We start from the raw sequence: 20,080 nt of genomic DNA, 5'->3' as shown, positions 1-20,080 counted from the left end.
TGGGTTACAGAGTTCAGAACTGGTTCACCCGAGTGAATTGAGAAAAACCTGTTTTTACTGCTCCTCGTTTTCCATCATGTCGTGTTTCATCCCAAGAGAACAATACACGGCCTGTCGTGGAGCTGCTGAAAACAGATTTGTTACCTGGCTCGCTGGCTTACAGAGCCCTCCTAGAGCTGCTGCTGGTGGGTTACTGAGCTTTTGCATGTGTTTCTAGTCAGGAGGGAAGATATTTGAGTGGGTTTTTTATCATGGGATCTTTGTCTTCTTAAAACCTATTTGAATCTATGGGTAGTCCTGTTCTGACCAAATCTTCTCCAGCACAAGTAGTTTTTATAAGAAATTATTGTATTACCTGGAATAGCTGCAAAATATTCCTAAGAAATATTTGTATGGATGGATATGAACGTAGCAGTGTAACTTTTTTTAGGTGGGGTCTTTAAATCTGCATGATTTTATAAGTATGTATTGTTTTAATTTTGTAGGAATTTCATGCAAATTATAAAAATGCAGGTTTTTTCATACTTTTCTCCTCTGTTTCATAACATAATTTGAGGTTTCTAAACTTGCCTTGCACAATTAGTTTCTAAATCCCCATGAAAAAATTGAATATTTGTTGTCCAAGCCCTCTGGAAAGCACAGCCCCATTAGCAAAGTACAGATGGCTCTCTACTTTGTAGAAGTTCCTCTGTATGTTATTCCTCCATAGATAAGCAGACTTTATTCCATATTGACAAGGTGTAATCTAATATAAAAACTTATTTTTCAGCAGAGATCTGTAGAGCAATTCTTAATGGTATTATTCTTAAGACCACTTGCTTACTGTAATATTTGTATCATTGGTGTTTCCAGCAGTACTTTTCATTCTAAGGTCTTGGAATCTGTTCTGTCTTTTGAGAAGTCACTGAAGATGCCCATAGGATAAAACTCAGTATCTGGGTGTACCCTCTGGGCACACAAAATGTCTGGGATTTAATACTTATTGTGTCTTAATCAGGTGGCCTCCTATATAACAAGTGTTTCCAGACGGTGCATAGGCTTTTCATGAAGGGATGGTCAAGGTGGTGGTGAATGACAAAGCACGGTGTGATCATGGTCACTGCTGAGACCACTCTTCCAGAAAGGCACAGCTGTAGCCAGCAGATCTTCCTGTTGTTGTTAAACAAGCTTCTCTGGTGGTTAACATGTTCGTGTTAGTCAAAGCTGGAGCTCCATCATTTTTTTTGTTGTGTGTGGTAATGGTGGAAGCCCATCTGTTTGACAGGTGAAGGAACAGAATAGTGACAGAGGGATAATGATCCTAATGAAGTTCCTTATCATATGCCTATTACCCTTTTTAATTCTGTACATCATTCTGTGTTGAAGAATACCTGTAGACTCTGTTCTACAGATAAGGGATTATAAACTAAGCCCCCTCCAGAATAAGTCTGTGTACAAAGAGAAGATAATTATGTTGCTGATCTCTTTAAAATGTGGGTATAGCGATATCCAGTTTTCCCAGTTCAGGAATCTCTGAGTGTTGGATATTCCAAATTGGTACTATTGCTAATGTAAAACCTCTCCTTTGAGAATGAATTCCAAAGTTTGAAAATAAAATGAGCTTTAACTTTTATATAAGAGGTGCAGTAAATATGCATAGGGGTTTTTTTGGTGTTTTTGTTTTTCTAATAAGGTAAGTAGAAGTAACTTGTTTGTCTCCTGGTGTTGTTTTTAACTGTAGAAATAGCTGAAAGGTTAAACCCAGTATTTCCTAAGGAACTTCTCTGTAGTCTCAGTAAATATTCTAGCAGATCTCAATATATTAATGGATGAATGAATGTGATCGATCTCCAATTACATATTTCTTTTTCTTTCTCAAATGTGTCAGTCATTGAAGATCATTATGCTAAAGGAACTTTTCCAAAAATCTTCCTCTGGTTGTTCATCTGTTCCCTTGATGTGCTTTGCCTAATATTATGACTACATATAGCAAGTCGGTTATGCCAATACAAGGGAAAATTTGGTTTGTAGTAATTACATATATCTTTCATAAGGAACATCATCTTCTCTTTTACATTTGTATATTGACTCTGATAATAAACAGATTAGCCTGTTGTGACAAGAAATGTTGGGATTTGTGACACTGCTGTGACAATAAAACCTGTCAAAAAACAAATATCAGTTCTAACCAAGGCATTGTAATAATTACATACTTTTAAAAACTTTTATTTTTAATCCATGTAGTTTACCTAAGCAGAGGATAGAACCTGTTTCCATAACAGATTAAATCCCATCCATGTAAGCTGTTTTTGACTGATAAAGAATCTGATATCTGTCTTTCTTTTTTGACTCTGTCATCTGTAAAATAGTTATACTGATTTCCAGGTTAGCCAATGTTGACTTTTCTTGCAGTTAGCAAGCTTAGCTAGTCTGTAAATGTAAATAGTCAGTTGCTGAAAGCGTTTTAACTTTTCCTTATCAGTAAAGAGAAAAACCAGTAAAGTACATATTAAAATCCACTTCAAAATATCTTAGGTGGAAAAATAGTAGTTACTAAGTTGAAATATGAAATTTTAATTTGTCTTCTCTGTGCTTAACTGCTATTAGTCTGATAATTTGTTATTATGTAATCACAGAGTATTTTAATGTTACTTGATCTAGTTTATAGTAGGAACACCTGTGCATTATAAATCCCAGAATCTATATTTGTGTATAACAATATGTATATCACGATAGATTTTTAACTTGAATTTTAAAAGACATTCAGTGGCTGCAACCTGTTTGGAAAGAATAACACTTTAGTCAGGTAATTTAAATGTATTATGTAAATAGTGTTCAGAAACTACCATTATATCTGGGATTCTTCACACAGCATAAGCAAAGAGTGACGCAGTAAAGGATCAGTTATAATCTTCCTTATCTTGAACTGGTGGTCTGATGTTACACTAAATCGTGATTTCAGTGAAAGCTGACTGAGTCTCATTGCTAAGTGCCTTTCTTTTTCTCTGTTTCAGCTGAGACAATCCCAGTCCTACTGCACAGACACAGAATGCCTTCAGGAATGTGAGTAACTCTCAAGATCAGGTGCATGGAAGTAAAATAAGCAGTAGTAATTAGAGTCTGACTGGTCTTTAAAATGCAACAGTTGACTCAACATTGTAGGAACATATTACATTAAATCAAATACTACAATACTAAAATTGTTATGGTGGGGAGGTAATTTCTGAGGATCTGTGATGCATGTGAACATTTGTACATCGGAAGCATTGTGTGGAAGCAGCAATGGTGAGCAGGCTGGAGGTATCAACATAACAGCATGACCATTGATCAGGCCCCAACTGTACTGAATCTTACCATTAGCTTCCAAATAGGATTATTTCAGTTTTTCCCCAAGGAGAAAATTCAGAGGGGACTTTATTTGTCCTCCTTACAGTCATAGCAGCCTAACCAGTAAAGGCTGGATATTCAGCACAGATCCAAACATGTACACGTGTTCCTGGTTGAGGCTGAGTAACTTACTGGCAGTGCTCTGAACCCTTCACTCCACTGTGAGGGACAGGAGATTCCCCACCAGCTCTGACTGATAAGTTGACACACATCGTGACTGCCTATCTGTTGACTTGATGGTTGTTAGTTAATGAAGCAGAGTACCAATGTGTATGTTTCCTTAAAATTTGCTGTGAAATACATTAAAAAACCCTCTCCCAAATGATGAGCGTTACTAGGACAGTCGAACATTACCAGCATCTGCAGGAAGCATAGCTGTGCAGAGGTAATGCAGTAATGTAAGTTTGCCCTGAGGCACTCTGTTTACAGTATCCGTGGTCTAGAGGGAACAGTGCCAAACGCTTAAAAATTAAGTGGATCTATTTTTCCTGTATTGCTTTAGCAACTGAGGATATGAACTCACTCAATTACCCTGTATCAGGATTGCTGTAATGCTCAGAGGCAGCAGGGAACACCTGAGCAGTGTTCTGGAAGCAAGAGCTGCTGCTTCCCGTGTCTTCTACAGGTCCAGGAGCAGTGCAGTCAGGGTTTCTGGGCCGTTGGGGAGAGAGCATGCCTTCATTTACTCTCATGTTCCTCCCTCTTCACTCCCCAGTAAAGCCTGTTTAGAGATGGACATCTAGCTTGGACTTGCACTATGTCCTCCCAGTTGGAACATTCTCAGATTCATTGCCATGTTGGGCTGAAGGGGAAAAGCTGTGAGCTTTCCCAGGTAATCCCTGAGTGGGGTGCACATGTGCCATAACAGTGCTGCTGGCGTTACTCTTTCTTTTGGGGCTTTCCAAGTCATGCTGTGTGTCGTGGTTTAACCCAAGCTAGCAATATAACGATGATAGCCACTCACTCACCGCCCCCCCCAAATAGGGGAGAGGAACAAAAGGGAAGGAGAAACTCGTGGGTTGAGATAAACACAGTTTAATTAAATAACAAAATAATGCCAATATACTACTACTACTAATAATATATAAAAAATGGAAATAGAATATAAAAGATACTCAATGCGTTTCTTCATGAACTCCATCCGCACCGAGCAGCCAGTGCCAGGAAGCAACACCTGGTGTCCAAACACCCAATCCCCTAGAGGGAAGAGAGGAAAAGACAGAAAGGCCCAGAGGCCTCTGCCAAGTGGCAGGATGGCACAAGACTGAACTGAAGAAAAACTTCTCAACAGAACTTCCCTGAATGGGTCTATATCCATGCTCCATCTCAACTCTGAGCCCAGTGGGAAAGTCCCAACTCTCCTTAAATATGAAGCATGATGGTAATAGGATGGAATATTCTCACTGATCGGTCTGAATGTCAGTCAAGCTCTGCCCCATCTCTGCACCCCTTCACTGATGCCTCACACCTGTGGGCAGAGCTCAGAGGCCTTGCCTGTCAGACCAGAGCAATTAAAGACATGAACTCTGTCCTGGAGTGTTATCCTCTTGTTCTCAAACTAAATCTGAACAATGACTGTGCTAGCTATGAAAAAGAAAGGTTTCTAACTGCATGGAGAAAATTAACTCATTTTAGTCAAACCAGCACACTGTGGCTTCCAGCACCCTTCCTTTTCCAAATGCACCTGTCCTAGAGCAGACTTTTTAGTCTCCCACACCTTAGACTTCTATGTGTGGTGGTTTTGTTTGGTTTTTTAATCACAGGCATGGAGAAGAGGGAAAAAGGCAAGTGACAGGAAACAGAATATTTTCTGTATTAGAAGTAGGCACAGACAGGCTGTACAGCTTTCTGATCTTTAGTCCACAGTCAAAACCAAACAATGGTAGGTCATTCTCACTCAAGCCTTTGGGGTCTTGCCTTATCAGTGTTTATGCAGCTCTTACGCTAAAGACTGCATAAATGAGTAAGTTCTGTTAAGTGTGGGCACAATGCTTGTGGGATAGCTTTCATGCCACCAAGCAATAATACAGTGGTGATGCGAATGGTTTGTGGCAAATAGCTTTCCATCCTGAAAGAGATCCTTGCAATAACTGTCTGCAGATGCTAGCAATTTGGCAGCAATTGTTCCAAACCAGTGGTTTGTTTCAAAAACCAAAGCAAAAATTATAGAGTAAATCCTCTCCAACGTTATTGTATTGCCTTAAATTTAGCTTCAGCAAAGGTATCTTTCTGCTGGTGCAATGACTCTGCCTATTTGTCAGATTATTTTGTGATGCTTCTGTGAGCCTGTGCTTGGGCCAACACGAGCTCTGTAAGATTCCCGGGAGGCAAAGGCAAAAACAAACAGATGGAGCCTGGAGAAGTTTCTAGACATGTTTTCAGAGACAGATTAAAACAATTCTGGGCTGGTCTTCTGCCCATTGCCTCATCCCATTCTGATGAGCTGTACCGTGATGAGCTGATTTCTGAGGCGGGTCTCCTCTTCCCTGCGTCACACAGATCCATTTCCTGTCACTTGCTGACTTTGGTTCCTCATTTCAGGACCTTGATATGAAGAAGCTTGTTCTCACCCATTTGCTCATTCCCAGGATTTGGTCTTCCTTCTGGAAGCACAGCTGGGAATGTTGTCATACACAGATTCTTAAGTTGCAAGCTTGTGGAATAACTGATGAGCTGTATGTGGTTTTGTTTTGGGAAACGTCATGGCTGCGGTTCAGCCAGTGTCACAGCAGCGTCATGTTATGCTGTTGCTACCAGCTGGAAGTTCTCAGAAGCACCCTGTGTTGATTCTTCCTGAGCACACTTTTTTTTTCAAACCTTGATTTCAGATCTCTTTTAGATTTTTGGAGCCAGATCAAAGTAGCACCATGGCTCCCTCATTCGCATTTTTGTGTTATAAGCTCTAAATTTTTATTGCTGGTTGTTGGAACCATTACATTGTAGTGACTGCCCTGCAGAGAGTTTCCTACCAGGGTTGGGACCAGAGCTTTCAGATTTGTACTCCTACATACTGGAGGATATGAACACCACTTCAGAGAGCATTTGGGTACTCTGCCTGGTGGCTGTTCTGCTGGTTGTCCATCAGAATATCTGATATGGCACTAACGCACGTATCAGAGTGTGATGACTGTTCTCTCCATTTCAGTGGGTGCCTTGGAGAAAAAAGGCTGCACGTTTTGAATATGCAACACATTTAACATTCTGATGGGATTGTTTATGCCCAGCAAATCAGAAGATCTTACAGTTTCCCTTGAAATGAGGAATAAGAGCGATAATTATTTTCTGAATTCTGTTTAATGCAAGTGGAGCAGGGAAGATTTCTCTGAAGTGTGTTCCAGTTGCAACATCAGCGGTTCATCCAGCCCAGGGAGGATCCCCAGCTGGTACTGAGCTGCTCTGATGGCTCATGGCCCTTCACAGTCAAAGGAAATGAGGGCCCACTGCCTGAGTTTTTTCTGTGTTCTAACGATTCCCAGATGTTGTGACCTGGATTTACTACATTCATATTTTCAACACTATTCTCAGTGGTCTCCTAGCTTGTAATATGATCAGAGATGACTGTCTCAAATGTTGTCTACTTCCAAATGTATTTTAAAATGAATGTGTATCTGTGATTCATCTTGAGTTGTACTCACCTAGGGGAGTCACAGCAGCCTAACCCAATGGCACGAAATGTCTGCTAGCTCTTCCCTCCCTTTTCTGGTAATTCCCTTCTCCTTTCCTCTGCTCAAGTCCTTTGTGGCTTTCTTCGGTTTCCCTATCCCTTGCCTTTGAGAGTGTCAGCTTGCAGGGATTGTCTGCTGAAGGTCCCACAGGGTCTTTGTCTTCTCTGATGATTCATCTGTAAGATACCTCTTTTCGTACCATTTCCTACCTTTTTTTCACAGAACAGGCAAGGCTAAAAACATTGTGAAAAGAAGGCAGCACAGGTCAGAGAGCATGATTTTGCCTTCCCACATGCAGATGTTGAAACAATAAAGAGCTGAAGATCCACAAGAAGCTGTTTCTACCATAACATGACAGGCAAAAAACACCATATGGAATATACTTTTACAGTAAAATAAATGCAATCTTTCCTCTTTTTCTTTAGAGTACAACCTCACTCTGAATGAAAAATAGCACTTTAAGAGAAGAACGATGTTCATGTAAGGAATATTTAACAAGGACATTTATTAACTTTAATGTTGTATTCTTGAGATTTCAGTTGCACAGTCAGAAGGTGGTTGACCATTAATCTTTAGAAATTATTTTTACCAAACTCATCATTTTAGTAGCTTTGACTGCCTTCTAGTAGAACATTAAATGAGGTGGCAAACATCTGTCACAGAATTTTTTTTTCCCCTTCCCATTTCTTTCCAAAAGAAGACTAATTTATTTCGCCCTAGTCTCTGTTTCTGTAGGAGAAAGCCAGCCAAAGAGCCGTGCCTCGTATGTGGAGCAACAGATGGGATTCACCATAGTCATTAGCTCTCACATGAGTTCATCCCACAGTCTCAGACCAGCCCCTCATAAAGCTTTCTCCTACACAGAGATAATTCAACTACGGCGTAAAAACAAATAAAAATCCAGGTAACCAGAGAGGCAGAACTGCTCACAGCTTCATTCAGAAGTGCATGAATATATAGGTATGCTGAGCCCGGGGGACCAGATATTATGAAAATAATTACCTTGGGCTGGATTCGGTGTTGTGTGGAGAGGCAGGCTAGAGACTGCAGGTTTCATTTCACTCAGGGACACAGGAGTCTACATTCTTATACACTATATGCACTAGTTATTGCCTTCCAGGCACTGGTGATTAATAACAAGATCCATCCATCAAAACGAGTGGTGGCAGGGACGTCCATCTGTGAGGTTAGAACAAGACAATCTTCTATCCGTCTGGCAATATTAGAAAATATAATCACAGGTCCTCTTTAGGTTAGCCTTTATTCTTCAAGGAATCAAAAAACCACTTCTAAATTACCTGCAAAAATATCAATTATAGGTAAAAGTAATGTGGTCATGAACTCTTAAAAATGAGATCTCTTCTTGTGCTCACCAGCATAAATTCCATCCTGCTTGGTTTCAGCTTCACTCAACTGTTCTTTATCCATAAGCTGGCCTTGTCTGATTATTTGGTCGTCTCAGTGATGGAGGTCTTTGTAGCAAAATATTGTTTTCTTCTACATATTATTGCTCCCAGTAGCTGAAAAAGCTTCCTGTCCTCATGTTTTGTGATAAAAAGCTTGGAAAAGTGTGATTCACCCCCGCTATGCGAGATTTTGCTTATCCTCATCTCCTTATGTTAGATTAAAGTAACAGATTCTGAAATATCTCACATCCTTATTAAAACACATGGTCATTTGTGAGAGGTGTGGGTTTAACGATCCTTGAATAGTGTAAACAGTGTTGTGGCTGTTTCAGTATCTGGAATGCTTTCAGTAGGTAGTACAGGGTCAAGCTGTGTTAGATCAGTGGTTGTTTTGCTTAACTGAGTTCAGAATACGCTTCAGCACATTTGCTTCTATATAAACCATATTACAATGCGGGCTGGAAGAAGTTGTGTGTTGCACGAACACCTGTGGTTTCCCTCTGTGGTTCCTTCTGCTCCCTTCCTTGATCTGTAGCATGAATGGACCTAGCAGCAGTTGGTTATCCCAACTCTTGTTTAACCATGGGCCCTAAGTGCTCTGTGGTTCAGCAAATATTCCAGAAGGCAGCCTGAGCAGTCCCTGTTTCTCTGTGTTGTATGGGGAATCCAGCATAACAGGTGATCTGAATTTTCAGTATTCTACTGAACATCCATGCCAAAGCAGGTGCCGAAGGCTGTCTTACGTGCTCCTGAAGGTGGTCTCAGGGTAGCTATTAATGTTGTCTGGAAGCCCAAAAATAAAGCAGTTGTTCTTTTCATGCCAAATTATGTGCTGGTTTAATGTGTTGCATATATAAAGGTCATCTAAGACTTAAAGTACTGATATATTATGTTGATAGCAATATTGTCCCTCAGCACAATTGCAGATCTAAACTCTTACCTGTGCAATTCCACATGCTTTCTGAATCAATTGTCTGCTAGCATCTAATGAATTAAAGGCTGTAGCATTCTCATTCATTTTCTTTGCACTATACCTTCTCATATACAGCACCCTCTATTTATTCCGATCTCCAAAAGAATTGTCACTTGTAATTGTATATACTTCTAATCATAACATTCCTCTACATTAGCAGCTTGTGAGTTTTTAAATGTTTACATTTTGGACACTTAAAAGGCAAGAGCTGTGTGGCAGTTTTGTTTGTTCATACATGTTGATGGTGGTGGTTGTGCTGTGAGAAGCATGACCTTCTATAAGGTTTTTTTTTTCTTCTTTCACATTTTTGAGTGCATGTGATGTCAGGAAAGGACATGAGCCCAACAGCCTCAACTCATGAAGTCGCGCTGACAGCAGAGCGGTGTTGTGACTGGTGTAGCTGTAAGCTGCCCCGCAGTGCCCCTGTGCTGTGCTGTGCTGTGCTGTGCTGCGAAGAAACCACTTTCACAGAAGAGCCTCTGTTAAAAATGCTTCCCAGTGTGACAGTGATGAGGGTGGTTCTTTGGTGTCAGCATTAACCTTCAAGGCAGTGACTCCAGCAGCTCACTGGGCATGAGCTACCTAGCAAATGTTAAAGAAGAGCACCTTCCAAACAATACTGGATCCAGACTTGACTCTGTAATAAGATGATCCAAGTGAGTTGAGACAACTGAAAAATCTGACAGATACGAAAGTCCCTGTGGAGTTTCCCTGGATGTTAAAGTTTTCAACTTGAGTAATCAAATACAATAGCTCTTCTCTTCCTGAAGGTTATTCATTATAGCTTTGTATTTATTGTTCTGTATTAGTTGATCATCTAGATCATTAGTGAAGTCTTTACATACTACAGGGTGTTTCAAAAAGATGGACCCAATTTGCAGTCACTGTATCTCTGCAACGATGAACAGCCCATGGATGAAACCCCTACCACTTGAAAGGGTGGGGAATAGAGTTTGCGACGATTACTGCTAGACGCCTCTGCCAGCACGTTTGTAACTTTTGTGCAAGTGTAACATGTTGCCATAGTGAAATATTCTTATTTGAAATTGTGTTCATCTTTTTCAAACATCCTGTAAGCCATGTAAGTACTGTAGGTAATTAACTATATGTTGGTTTACACTTCAACTGACAACTTTAGTTACAGTTTGATTATTTGAAATTATGTTTCAGAGGATAAAAGTTGTTGTTTTCAAATATGCAGGTATTTGCCAGAGTTTCTTGATCCAAAAAGACTAACCAGCCATCTCCAATCTGATATGATTTTCTCAGTTTTATTTCCATGCTTTAATGTCTCAGCCATTCTGTATGGAAATTAGGTGTAAATTTTTTATAGTGTATTCCTGGGCCTCACTTTTTCATGTATCTCCTCATTGTTTTTCCCCCTCCTGACAGATAGGTTTTCCTTGATGCTATCAGAAATACCACATGATCTGGGTAACCAGTCATGGAGATCTGGCATGTGGGCACTGGCACTTATCCAAACAAACTCTCAATAAATAACTTACAGTAGCCAACAAAATTGTAACCATTATTTTGCCCCTTCTTACTAGAATTAGCACATTCTCTGTATGGGGCCTAACAACAGAGTTTTAAGCTTTCATCTCTTTAGTCTTTTATTTGTTTAAGGCAAAAACCAAACACCAACATGCAGATGGAGATTTTTCCTACACAACTGTATTTTGCATCAAGTTTGATTTCTTAGAAAGTCAAGTTTGATTTCTTAAACACAAAGTGTGTGTTTATCACTCCAGTTCACTAGGAATTAATGTGAACTGAGAAATAGTCATGATAATTTTGAGAACTCCAATGAAATCTTATGTAGTAGATTCTGTCTTCAAAGGGATAAGAAATGTGATTAAAAAACCAGTGTAACACTAACCAAGAATTACTTGTCTCAAAGCCAAAAGGAAGGACTAATCAGAGAACTCTGTTGAAAAATATTTCACGTTTTTTTTTTCTGAGACTTATGTTGTATTTTTGTTTTCAGTTTGGGGAAAGAACTCAGTTGTCACTCTGTGTTATAACTTGAGTTTTCCTTGTCTGTAGTGCCAGGACCAAATTCCTCCAGTGACAATGGTATCAGCTTTGCCATGATAATGATGGCCTGGGTGGTGATTGCACTTGTCCTGTTCTTACTGAGACCTCGTAATCTGAGAGGATCCAACTTAGCCGGAAAGCCAACCAGCCCACACAATGTAAGTGCATCATCAAGTGCCCTGCAGAGAAACTCTACAATAGCTTAAACCTATTTTGTTTTAATACAGACTATCTTGCAGTCTTTTTTTCCTTACTTCTTTTTTTTTCCCCTGTATTTTCTTGGAACTCCATTAGCAATGAAAATGAGTAAAACCAAAGTGAAAGCAGGATCACAAGAGCCAGCTGTGAGCCCTGCCATGGGATGGAGCAGGCACAGGTGACTGACTGCGGGTCACACTGTCCTCTAGACACTGGCTGTCCCTGGTTGGAATTGCCTCCTGCCTTCTTAAGTACCAGAGGAAAATCACAGCTTTAAGAGAAGTCATTAAACAAAATTACAGCATGAAAATAAGAAGGTCATCTTTGTCCTAGATACAGGATAATGGAAAAAAAAAAAGCTATCAATGCAGGAAACAGTATTGTTCTTTGATGCTCACTTACTCTGAATATTGAAAGAGACATTGAGTGATCTTAAAAGGAAGCACAATGTAACTCTTTGGCATTCTTCTTTTATTTCTAAATCCTTTTATGTGAAGCACTGTTTCTAATCCTGTACGTGTTTTTTTCTTTCTTTTTCTCCTTCCTTCCCCCTAGGGACAAGAACCACCAGCCCCACCAGTGGACTAGAGCATTCAGTATTGGAAAAGTCCAGCAGCTGAAACCTTGCACGACCAAATGAACGAAGTGACCAGATTACTCCTAAACCCCATTCAATACTGTTTTCTTTTCTCATTTATATAGAGCAGAGTTATCATTCAACAGTTATCTTCATGAACTGCTTTTAGCCACTTCAATTTTAAGTTAATTTTTGCTTTGTATGTTATTAAAATTCTTAGTAGATTGTAATTTGAATAATTATAAGGCATTGCAGGGGTTTTTTGGTTGTTACCATTACTGTGGACATTCCACTCAGTCTCTTTCTCTTACAGCTGTCTTAATTTCTTTACAGTGATTTCTGATATGCATTGAAAGAAAAAGAAAATCCCTGCACATCTATAATAATGGAAGGTTACTGACCTTTCTTGAGATTAATCCATATTTTTTTCTCCAGTATGCTTTTGAGAGTTTTATTGTGGTTGCAACTATTAGTTTAGTTATGTGGTGAAAAATTGAAATTATTTCATATTTGCCCTGGGTTCAGAGCAGCTTTTAGTCTGGTCTTTGGATGACTAACATAGTTTTCAGGGTTGTTGTCAAAAGCACGGGTTGTCCACTAGAATTATACTCTGTGTGTGTGTGTGTGTGTGCAAAGAAGTGAATGTGATAATTGCCACAGTTAAAGCTCTGACATATATCGTGGGGACTCTACGCAAAAGATTATACCACCAAAAAATAAATTAATTTTATCTTGTTCATTAATAAATGATATATCCTATTCAATATATTGTCAAAAATGTATTTCAAAAATGTATTCCAAAAATGGATTTGTTTATTTACAGGTGTTATGAACGGAGAAATTTAGTCAGAATAAGAACTTTGTAGAATTTTCTGTTCTCATATAGTCTCTTAATAATCCATATCTTAACAAGTTTTTAGCCACGATGTAATGTATGTTGGATAGGATGAAATCATACCAAGAGGTTACTGAAGTTACCAACTTTTGGTATACAACATATACTGGATGTTCAGGTTTTTTCACCTGTACGTTATCAGCAATTCTTAACATTTCATCCTTATCTACTGGTTGTAATTGTAGAATAACAAACTTGCAGGTGAATCCATATAGCATGTCTTTTCCCTCTAGTGTTTGTGTGTATGTGTGGTGTGTTTATGCGTGCGTGTGGCTGTGCACGTACCTGTGCACATCTCCCATTGTAGCAAATGGGAATTACTTTTTTATATGCATTAATTTAAAAAACATTTTAAAGATGTACAGAAAAGTGACACTGTATATTTTTCTTGAATCAATTCAGAAAATTGATGAGAATAATGTAAAAAACATTTTTATGTTACCACCATGAAGCTTCTTTCCATAAAGGTCAGTAGAACAGACATGGGAATTCAAAGCCTTACTCTACAAACCTTTGTTTCATGAGGACTTTAGTTACGGAGCTGAAGGAACTAACTGTTAAGATGCATAAAGGTTTGTGTTAATGGGCTCTAACAAAAATCTCGCATCAGATCCCGTGGTTGACAGGTGCAGGGTTTTCCTCCTCAGGGTAAATGGCGGGCCAGCTGAGCCTCCTTGTAAAGGCACAGCACAGACCTGAAGAAAGGCTTCTGTAATTCGATGTATTTGCCCTTTGAATTTCTGTGGAACGGTGTGCTCCCAAGCATAGGAGCATGTGTAAAAAATAAAAAATAGAATAAAAAGAAGGTTGGGCCAGGTGCTCTCAGTGACATCCGTGCAGTGCCATGGAAAGCAATGGAGCTGCAGCAGAGAAGCTGAGAGAATTCATCCTGTTATCTCTAATGGTGTCCAGGCCACCAACACTGTGTAAAGATGTCACTGGGACAAGCAATCTGACTGTGCTTGCTTCCTGCCTTCCATGTGCATTTATGTTTGGGATGCTATTTTGAACAGAAAGAGTAATACGGCATCATTTTGTTGAACCAACAAGAAAATATATATAATCTCCTACACTGACCTTTTCTCCAAGGATTTTTGGCCAGAATCGTTCACTATCAGATGCATAAAACCAATTGATTAAAAAGCCACCTGAAACAGGCTTCGTTTCAGACAGAGCACCACTCCTCATCCTGTTGGAAGTCGGTGAGATTTACAGCAGATGCTCCTCACTTGTGAGGGTCAGTCTCGCTTGACTTAGGTGTCTGTGTATGTGTTTATAAAACTCACCATGTGCACCCAGCTCCAACAGTCTTGGCAAATGAACTTCTTGTTCAGAGTAATGTTGTGGTTTACATTTAAATGAACTATCTTTGCTTGAAATTCCTCTTAAGTAATTGTCCCAGTGATTTTATACATGTATGCTTTCCTTATGTAAATTGCTATTTTAAATTTTCTATGTAAAAGAAAAAACATTGGAAATACTTTATTGTAAAATGTTTTACTAAAGAGCCAGGCCACTATCCCATGTCAAAATATATGCCTTTTAAATTCAGATACTCTCTCCAAGATATAACCTTCAGATCACCACTCTTAATTAAAATAAAAGGAACTAATTGTAGGACTTTTTTTTGCCACTCTTATTCATGTTAGATAGTGCCTTACTCATCAAGTAGTTGCACTGAAGTTTGTGGGACTACTCTGAGATAATGTACTAGTAGCAGCTTTAGTAAGGGTGGCAGAAATCTGGCCTTTTGTGGTGTAGTTTGCAATGAAATAATTGTGTCATGGTTACAGATGTTTATGGTAAATTTTGAGAAGTCTGGAAGAGATTAGTAGTATGTGAAGCTTCAGGATACGAATAAATCTGTAACTAGGGTTTTAAACTTGGTTATGAAGAGACGCAAGTTGTAGCAACTTGGGAAATATGGAGGGAAGTTTACAATTACACCTTAGCTTAGAACTTCGTTAAAACAATAGCATTTTTAGCGTCTGCTTAACACAATTATTATACTCTGAAATGAGAAATCATATGTATTCATGTATTGTCTGCAGATCACTTAGCCTTGTAATGTTCATGATTGAAAAAGGAAGAGTGATGGTGTGATACACCTAATGTAAATCAGTGGTTTAAAATGTCTGAATTTTGCCAAACAAAAAATCATCTGTGCCATTCACAGTTTCCTAGTAATCTTTTACTGAGTACTTGGATTGGGATAAAGGGCTTGTACTATGCACTTTTTATGGACTTAACAAAATAAATAGCAATCATTAGTAACCTTTTATCTTTGTCTGTTAGTCTTCGTATAAGATGTAGGACTGCACCAACCTATCGATTTCTAAAGTAATTTGAAATCATCTAAAAATAAGTATCAGTAAAAATGGCATATCATTTGTGTAATTTTTAAAACATCAATTCCAACTTTCCTAATGGACGCGTTCCTTCTGTATGCATCTCAAGCAAGTCAGAATGAATTATAAGTGGTTTCTGATGTTTAAGATACTTTGTTGACAAACACAGATATCTCTGCCTTTTGCTCTTCAAAGTAGTTATGCAACCTAGTAAGTTAGAAGTACTACAGTAAGACAAGTAACGGCAGAGGCCAGATATGCCAATTATGTTACTTCATTTTAGATCGAATCCTACTACTTTGGGATTTGCAGTCTGTTTTCTAGTCCCTGTTCTTGGCAGTGACACAGTGAGATGCTGAAGTTTGTACATCTGAGTTGGACGCAGAGCTGCTGTAAGGAAGATGCTCCAGTGGATCTGAGGCAGTGTGTAGAAGCAGTAGAGACCTGCTGCTCCCTCACTGTTCCCGTGGGGTGCAGCGCTCCTCTTCCTCCGCAGGCAGAGCGTGAAATGCCTCGGCAGCGGCTCAGATCCCACGTCAGGGATTCCTCTGTTAATCCAAGGAAGAAAAGGAAAATGCCAGGGGAGCATTAGGGTTTAAAATAATACAGCTATCCAGAGAAAGTGGCAATAAATACCAGAGTATCAGAAACAAAATCAGAATTTTATTTTTAATAGTACTACTAATAATAAAAATTAATAAATTCTTTAGGCATCTGAGTCAATTTAGAAACTCTATAGTCTTAATCAGAGGTCATTAATGTCTGCTCATCAAGATTTACCCTTTTACTCAAACATGAGGTTATAAATAACCCTTAAAACTAAAGCTAAACTTAAGTACAGTTGTTAAGATGTTTGCCAAGGGTGCACATGCTTATCATGAAAAGTAATGCAGAAACGAAATTGCCACAAATTTAAATTAGCTTCAGAATCATAGAATGTCCTGAGTTGGAAGGGACCCACAAGTATCATCAAGTCCAGCTCCTGTCCCTGCACATGACAAGCCCACAGTTCACACCATGTGTCTGAGGGCATTGTCCAGTCTCTTCTTGAACACTGTCAGGCCTGGGGCTGTGACACGTCCCTGGGGAGCCTGTTCAGTGCTCCAGCACCCTCTGGGTGAAGAACCTTTTCCTAATGTCCAACGTAAACCTTCCCTGGCACATCTTCCTGCCATTCCCTTGGGTTCTGCCACTGGTCACCAGAGAGAAGAGATCAGCACCTGCCCCTCATCCTCGCTGGCTTGTGAAGAAGCTGCACACTGTGATGAGGCCTCCCCTCAGTCTTCTCACATCCAACTGTGTTGAAGGTATCTGCACCAGGCCTGGCTGTTCAGGACCACCAGGTAGGTGGAGAAGATTGCCCCAAAACCTGAAAAATAAATTGTATCTTCTCTAGGATGTTTGGGAGAAGTACATCAAATCGTTGTAGCAAAGTATGCCATGAACATGAAGTTGGTTCCTTGTGAAAATGGACAACTCATATTCATCTCTCTTTCTACCCTTACTTGTTCAGTACCAGCCAACAGCTTCCAGTGCAATTCACTACAAAGACATGGACCTTGGGTGGGAGGAGCACACACAGCTGACTGTCCCATGGTGAACCACCTCCTCACCTGTCAAACAGCACAACTCTCTTGGCTTCCAGGGGGTTACACTCCTCAACGTCAGCTGAAGATTTGTCTCCACACAAGAATAACTGAACCTATGTTACCTGATCTTGTATCAAAATTATCACCAACTCCCACAGCAGGCACTTTGTAATTAAATATAATAACTACAATAATTTGGCTTCCACATCACCTTTTTAGCATCTGCAGATACAAGTGTTGGTCAAAGAGGGTGTCTGAAACAAACATATTTCAATATACGACAATAAACATTAATTCATCATATATATGCAGCTTTTAAAAGGTTTCACTGTTCTTGTTTGCATGGAAAATTAGATTGTAAAACATTTTAAACAATGTTAATTGAAAATACAGCAGTAATTTCTAATCAAAGATAACAAGCAGCAGGATTTTGTTATTATGTCCTCCAAGCTATAAACAATGAAACAGAGGAATAATTTCTGTGACTATGTAGTTTCAGACTTACACCTATTTTTAAAATGTTGAAGGTTATTTATTTCTCCAGATGTAAAAATACCCTTAAAATGTAAGAAAAGATACTAGAGCTGAGAAAATATGTTTCTAAAGCAGACCAACAAAAACCCCCACCATTGTACAACATTCTCCAGGTAACAGCAATTGCTATTTTAGAAAAGGTGGAGGAGCTCAGTTTAGAGCAGAACTTGTAGAGAAAATGATAAATGATAAACTGAATATTATTAGCAAGGAAATTATCCACAGAAGCCCTCAACAGGACTGGACTCTACACCAAGGACTGCATGTAGCACATCAAAATCTCTGTTGTGGTGATAGTGAGTAAAAATCCAGTTTCATCAGCTCTCCTAGTGATTTCACGGAGCTTTGTTTTCCATCCTCAGCTTCATATAAATGAAATAGAAAATCCAAATAATAGTTTTTCCCATTTCATCAAATATTAGCTTGCTATTTGAATCGCAAGTGCATCTTGGCTCTGACACCGCCTCTGGCTGTATGCTTCTGTTGGGCTTCTCTAAGAAGGGGAAAGAGATTAAGCCCCATTTTCAGGTATTCTGTAACAGTGGAGCAAATCTTCACCTTATTTTATGTGAACAAGTGTCAAGGCAATGGGACAACTCAGATGAGTAAAACCCTTCAAAGAAGTCATGCTACAAAATGATTTCTCTCCAGTGGGGCTATGATAAAAACCAGTGCCTCATCTGGCTGTTCTTCCATTGCATTAGTTTTAGCATTGAAGGCTTCCTTACTGTTTTATTGAAATGGCTGTTATGCCTGAAATGGCTCTCCTGTTGGGAGATTTAGTATGCTCCATGTTCAGAAAAGCAATGCTGCTGCCCACAGCGCTGCTGCTGAAGGAAAGGCTTGGGTGTCTGGTGTAATGTGTGTGGTTTTCAGATCAGGAAAAAAAATAAATAAAAAAGGTAATTACTAAACAATGGACAAGGCCACCAAATGTAATCATGCCTGGGAGGAAGTGTAAATGATTTCTGTGTATACTGAGAGATTTAAATAATCAAATTAGGGGAAAGTCATATACTGGAAAACAAAACGTCATGCAAGAACTAAAAGAACGGGGTTTGAGAGGACACTCTCATCAGAGTTTCAGGGTAGACTTGCCCTGATTTTTAAACGTCTTAATCCTGCCTGACTTTTGGTTTTAATTTATATTGCAATATTGTCCATGAGCCCAGATTAAATTATTGTCCAGATGTTCTGGGCCCTGACCAGAAACTCAGTGCATTTTGGGACAAATTTTACCAATAATTGCAGTTTGGCACACTGGTTGTCACTAATGAAAATATTGCATTAGATTAATAATAAACTGCTTGGGCAAACTATCAGACCAAACAGCAAAGTCTAAGTTCTGGTGAGCCAAAGAGGTGGAGGTGAGGAGAGGGCCCAAGTAGGGACGTGCCAGGCAGAAAACGTCTCTTGCAACAACTCAAAACAGCGGCTCTGTGCAGTTAACTGTTATGGTTGGCTCTGAGCACACGTAGGAGCTCTGGCACTCGTCTGCCTGTGTCCAAAACTGGCGTCCGGCTTGCTTTGTGCAGCTGCTGGAGCCCTTTCCAGAGGAACACGCATGCCCAGTCCCACATGTCCCTGTGTAATCTCCTTAGCTCCGTCCCCTTCCTTCCTCTTAGTGCTGTAAAATACAAAGCACAGATTCAAATACTGATCCAACTGGTCTGTGGACAAGTCTTCTGGGCACTTTTGTGCCTCAGCCTGGGACTGCTGCCAAGTAGCTCAGATTTCCCCGTCACATGTGGGGTTGCCTCCTGGTTGTGCTGTGTCAGAAGTTAAAGAAAGGCTTGATAGGCAATGGTGGTTGTTAAATCTGTGTCAGATGTCACTGCCACGCACTGGTTACACAAACACAGCTACCTTTAGTTAATGATCAGCTAAATCTTGTGGGGAGCTAGCGTGACAATAAACAGTCCCTAGATATGATACAAGCAGGGTTACTTACTGGCTTTTCCTCTTGCCTCCAACACCGGGTGCTGGCCAGGAGATTACACAAGCATACACTGGCTTGCTCTTTCTTTTTTCCCCTCCCCTTCTCCCAGGCCCCCAAATCCTTCATAAATCATTATTTCTCTCTTGCACAATGGATCAGCTTGTACATGAGAGCTGGAGAGTGTCCCCTCTACCCAGCCGTGGCATTCAGATGGCCCTGCCCTCCATGGTTTCTGGAAAGCGGAGATAAGGCCTTGATCCCACTCCTCTATTTTTCTCACAGAGAGAGAACATAGGGTCTGATCTCACACTGGTACATCTCCCGGCCATTGAACTTTTATATTAAAAAGACATTACCACTTTCCTTGGCCAGATTTTTTGAAAGAAACAGTCTTAATTCTTCGGATTGCGTGCCGCTTGATCCTGCTGGTGCTAGCCTTTGCCTGAGCACACATTAAAGACCAGGTCCATGAGAGCATATAGCAAAGGGATCGCTCATTTTCAGGATCAGATCAAGTTTAGATATGAGGCAGGCAACTGAACTGCTTAGGCCA

The 20,080-nt window shown here is 39.8% G+C and overlaps 1 protein-coding gene and 1 long non-coding RNA gene across 5 annotated transcripts in view; one reads left to right on the top strand and one right to left on the bottom strand.

The window, feature by feature from the left end:
* The window catches only part of SMIM14 (small integral membrane protein 14), a 56,873-nt gene extending 41,477 nt beyond the window's left edge, over positions 1 to 15,396 (top strand). For all 4 annotated transcript variants that reach the window (XM_005501253.3, XM_021286027.2, XM_065062651.1 and 1 more), the window contains 3 exons: positions 2,994 to 3,042; positions 11,457 to 11,605; positions 12,201 to 15,396. In XM_005501253.3, the coding sequence (XP_005501310.1) occupies positions 2,994 to 3,042; positions 11,457 to 11,605; positions 12,201 to 12,233 (231 nt within the window). In that variant the 3' untranslated portion in view covers positions 12,234 to 15,396. The remainder of the gene's footprint in view (positions 1 to 2,993; positions 3,043 to 11,456; positions 11,606 to 12,200) is intronic.
* LOC135579445 (uncharacterized) lies at positions 15,195 to 18,388 on the bottom strand. Its single transcript, XR_010472529.1, has 2 exons — positions 16,686 to 18,388; positions 15,195 to 16,013 (listed from the first exon to the last, which is right to left on the bottom strand). It is a non-coding gene; the product is annotated as an uncharacterized LOC135579445 (long non-coding RNA).
* Positions 18,389 to 20,080: the final 1,692 nt, after the last annotated feature.

Source organism: Columba livia, chromosome 4, assembly GCF_036013475.1.
Source record: "Columba livia isolate bColLiv1 breed racing homer chromosome 4, bColLiv1.pat.W.v2, whole genome shotgun sequence".
Lineage (NCBI taxonomy): Eukaryota > Metazoa > Chordata > Aves > Columbiformes > Columbidae > Columba > Columba livia.
Note: the sequence above shows the minus strand (reverse complement) of the source record. Positions and strands in the feature narration are given on the sequence as shown.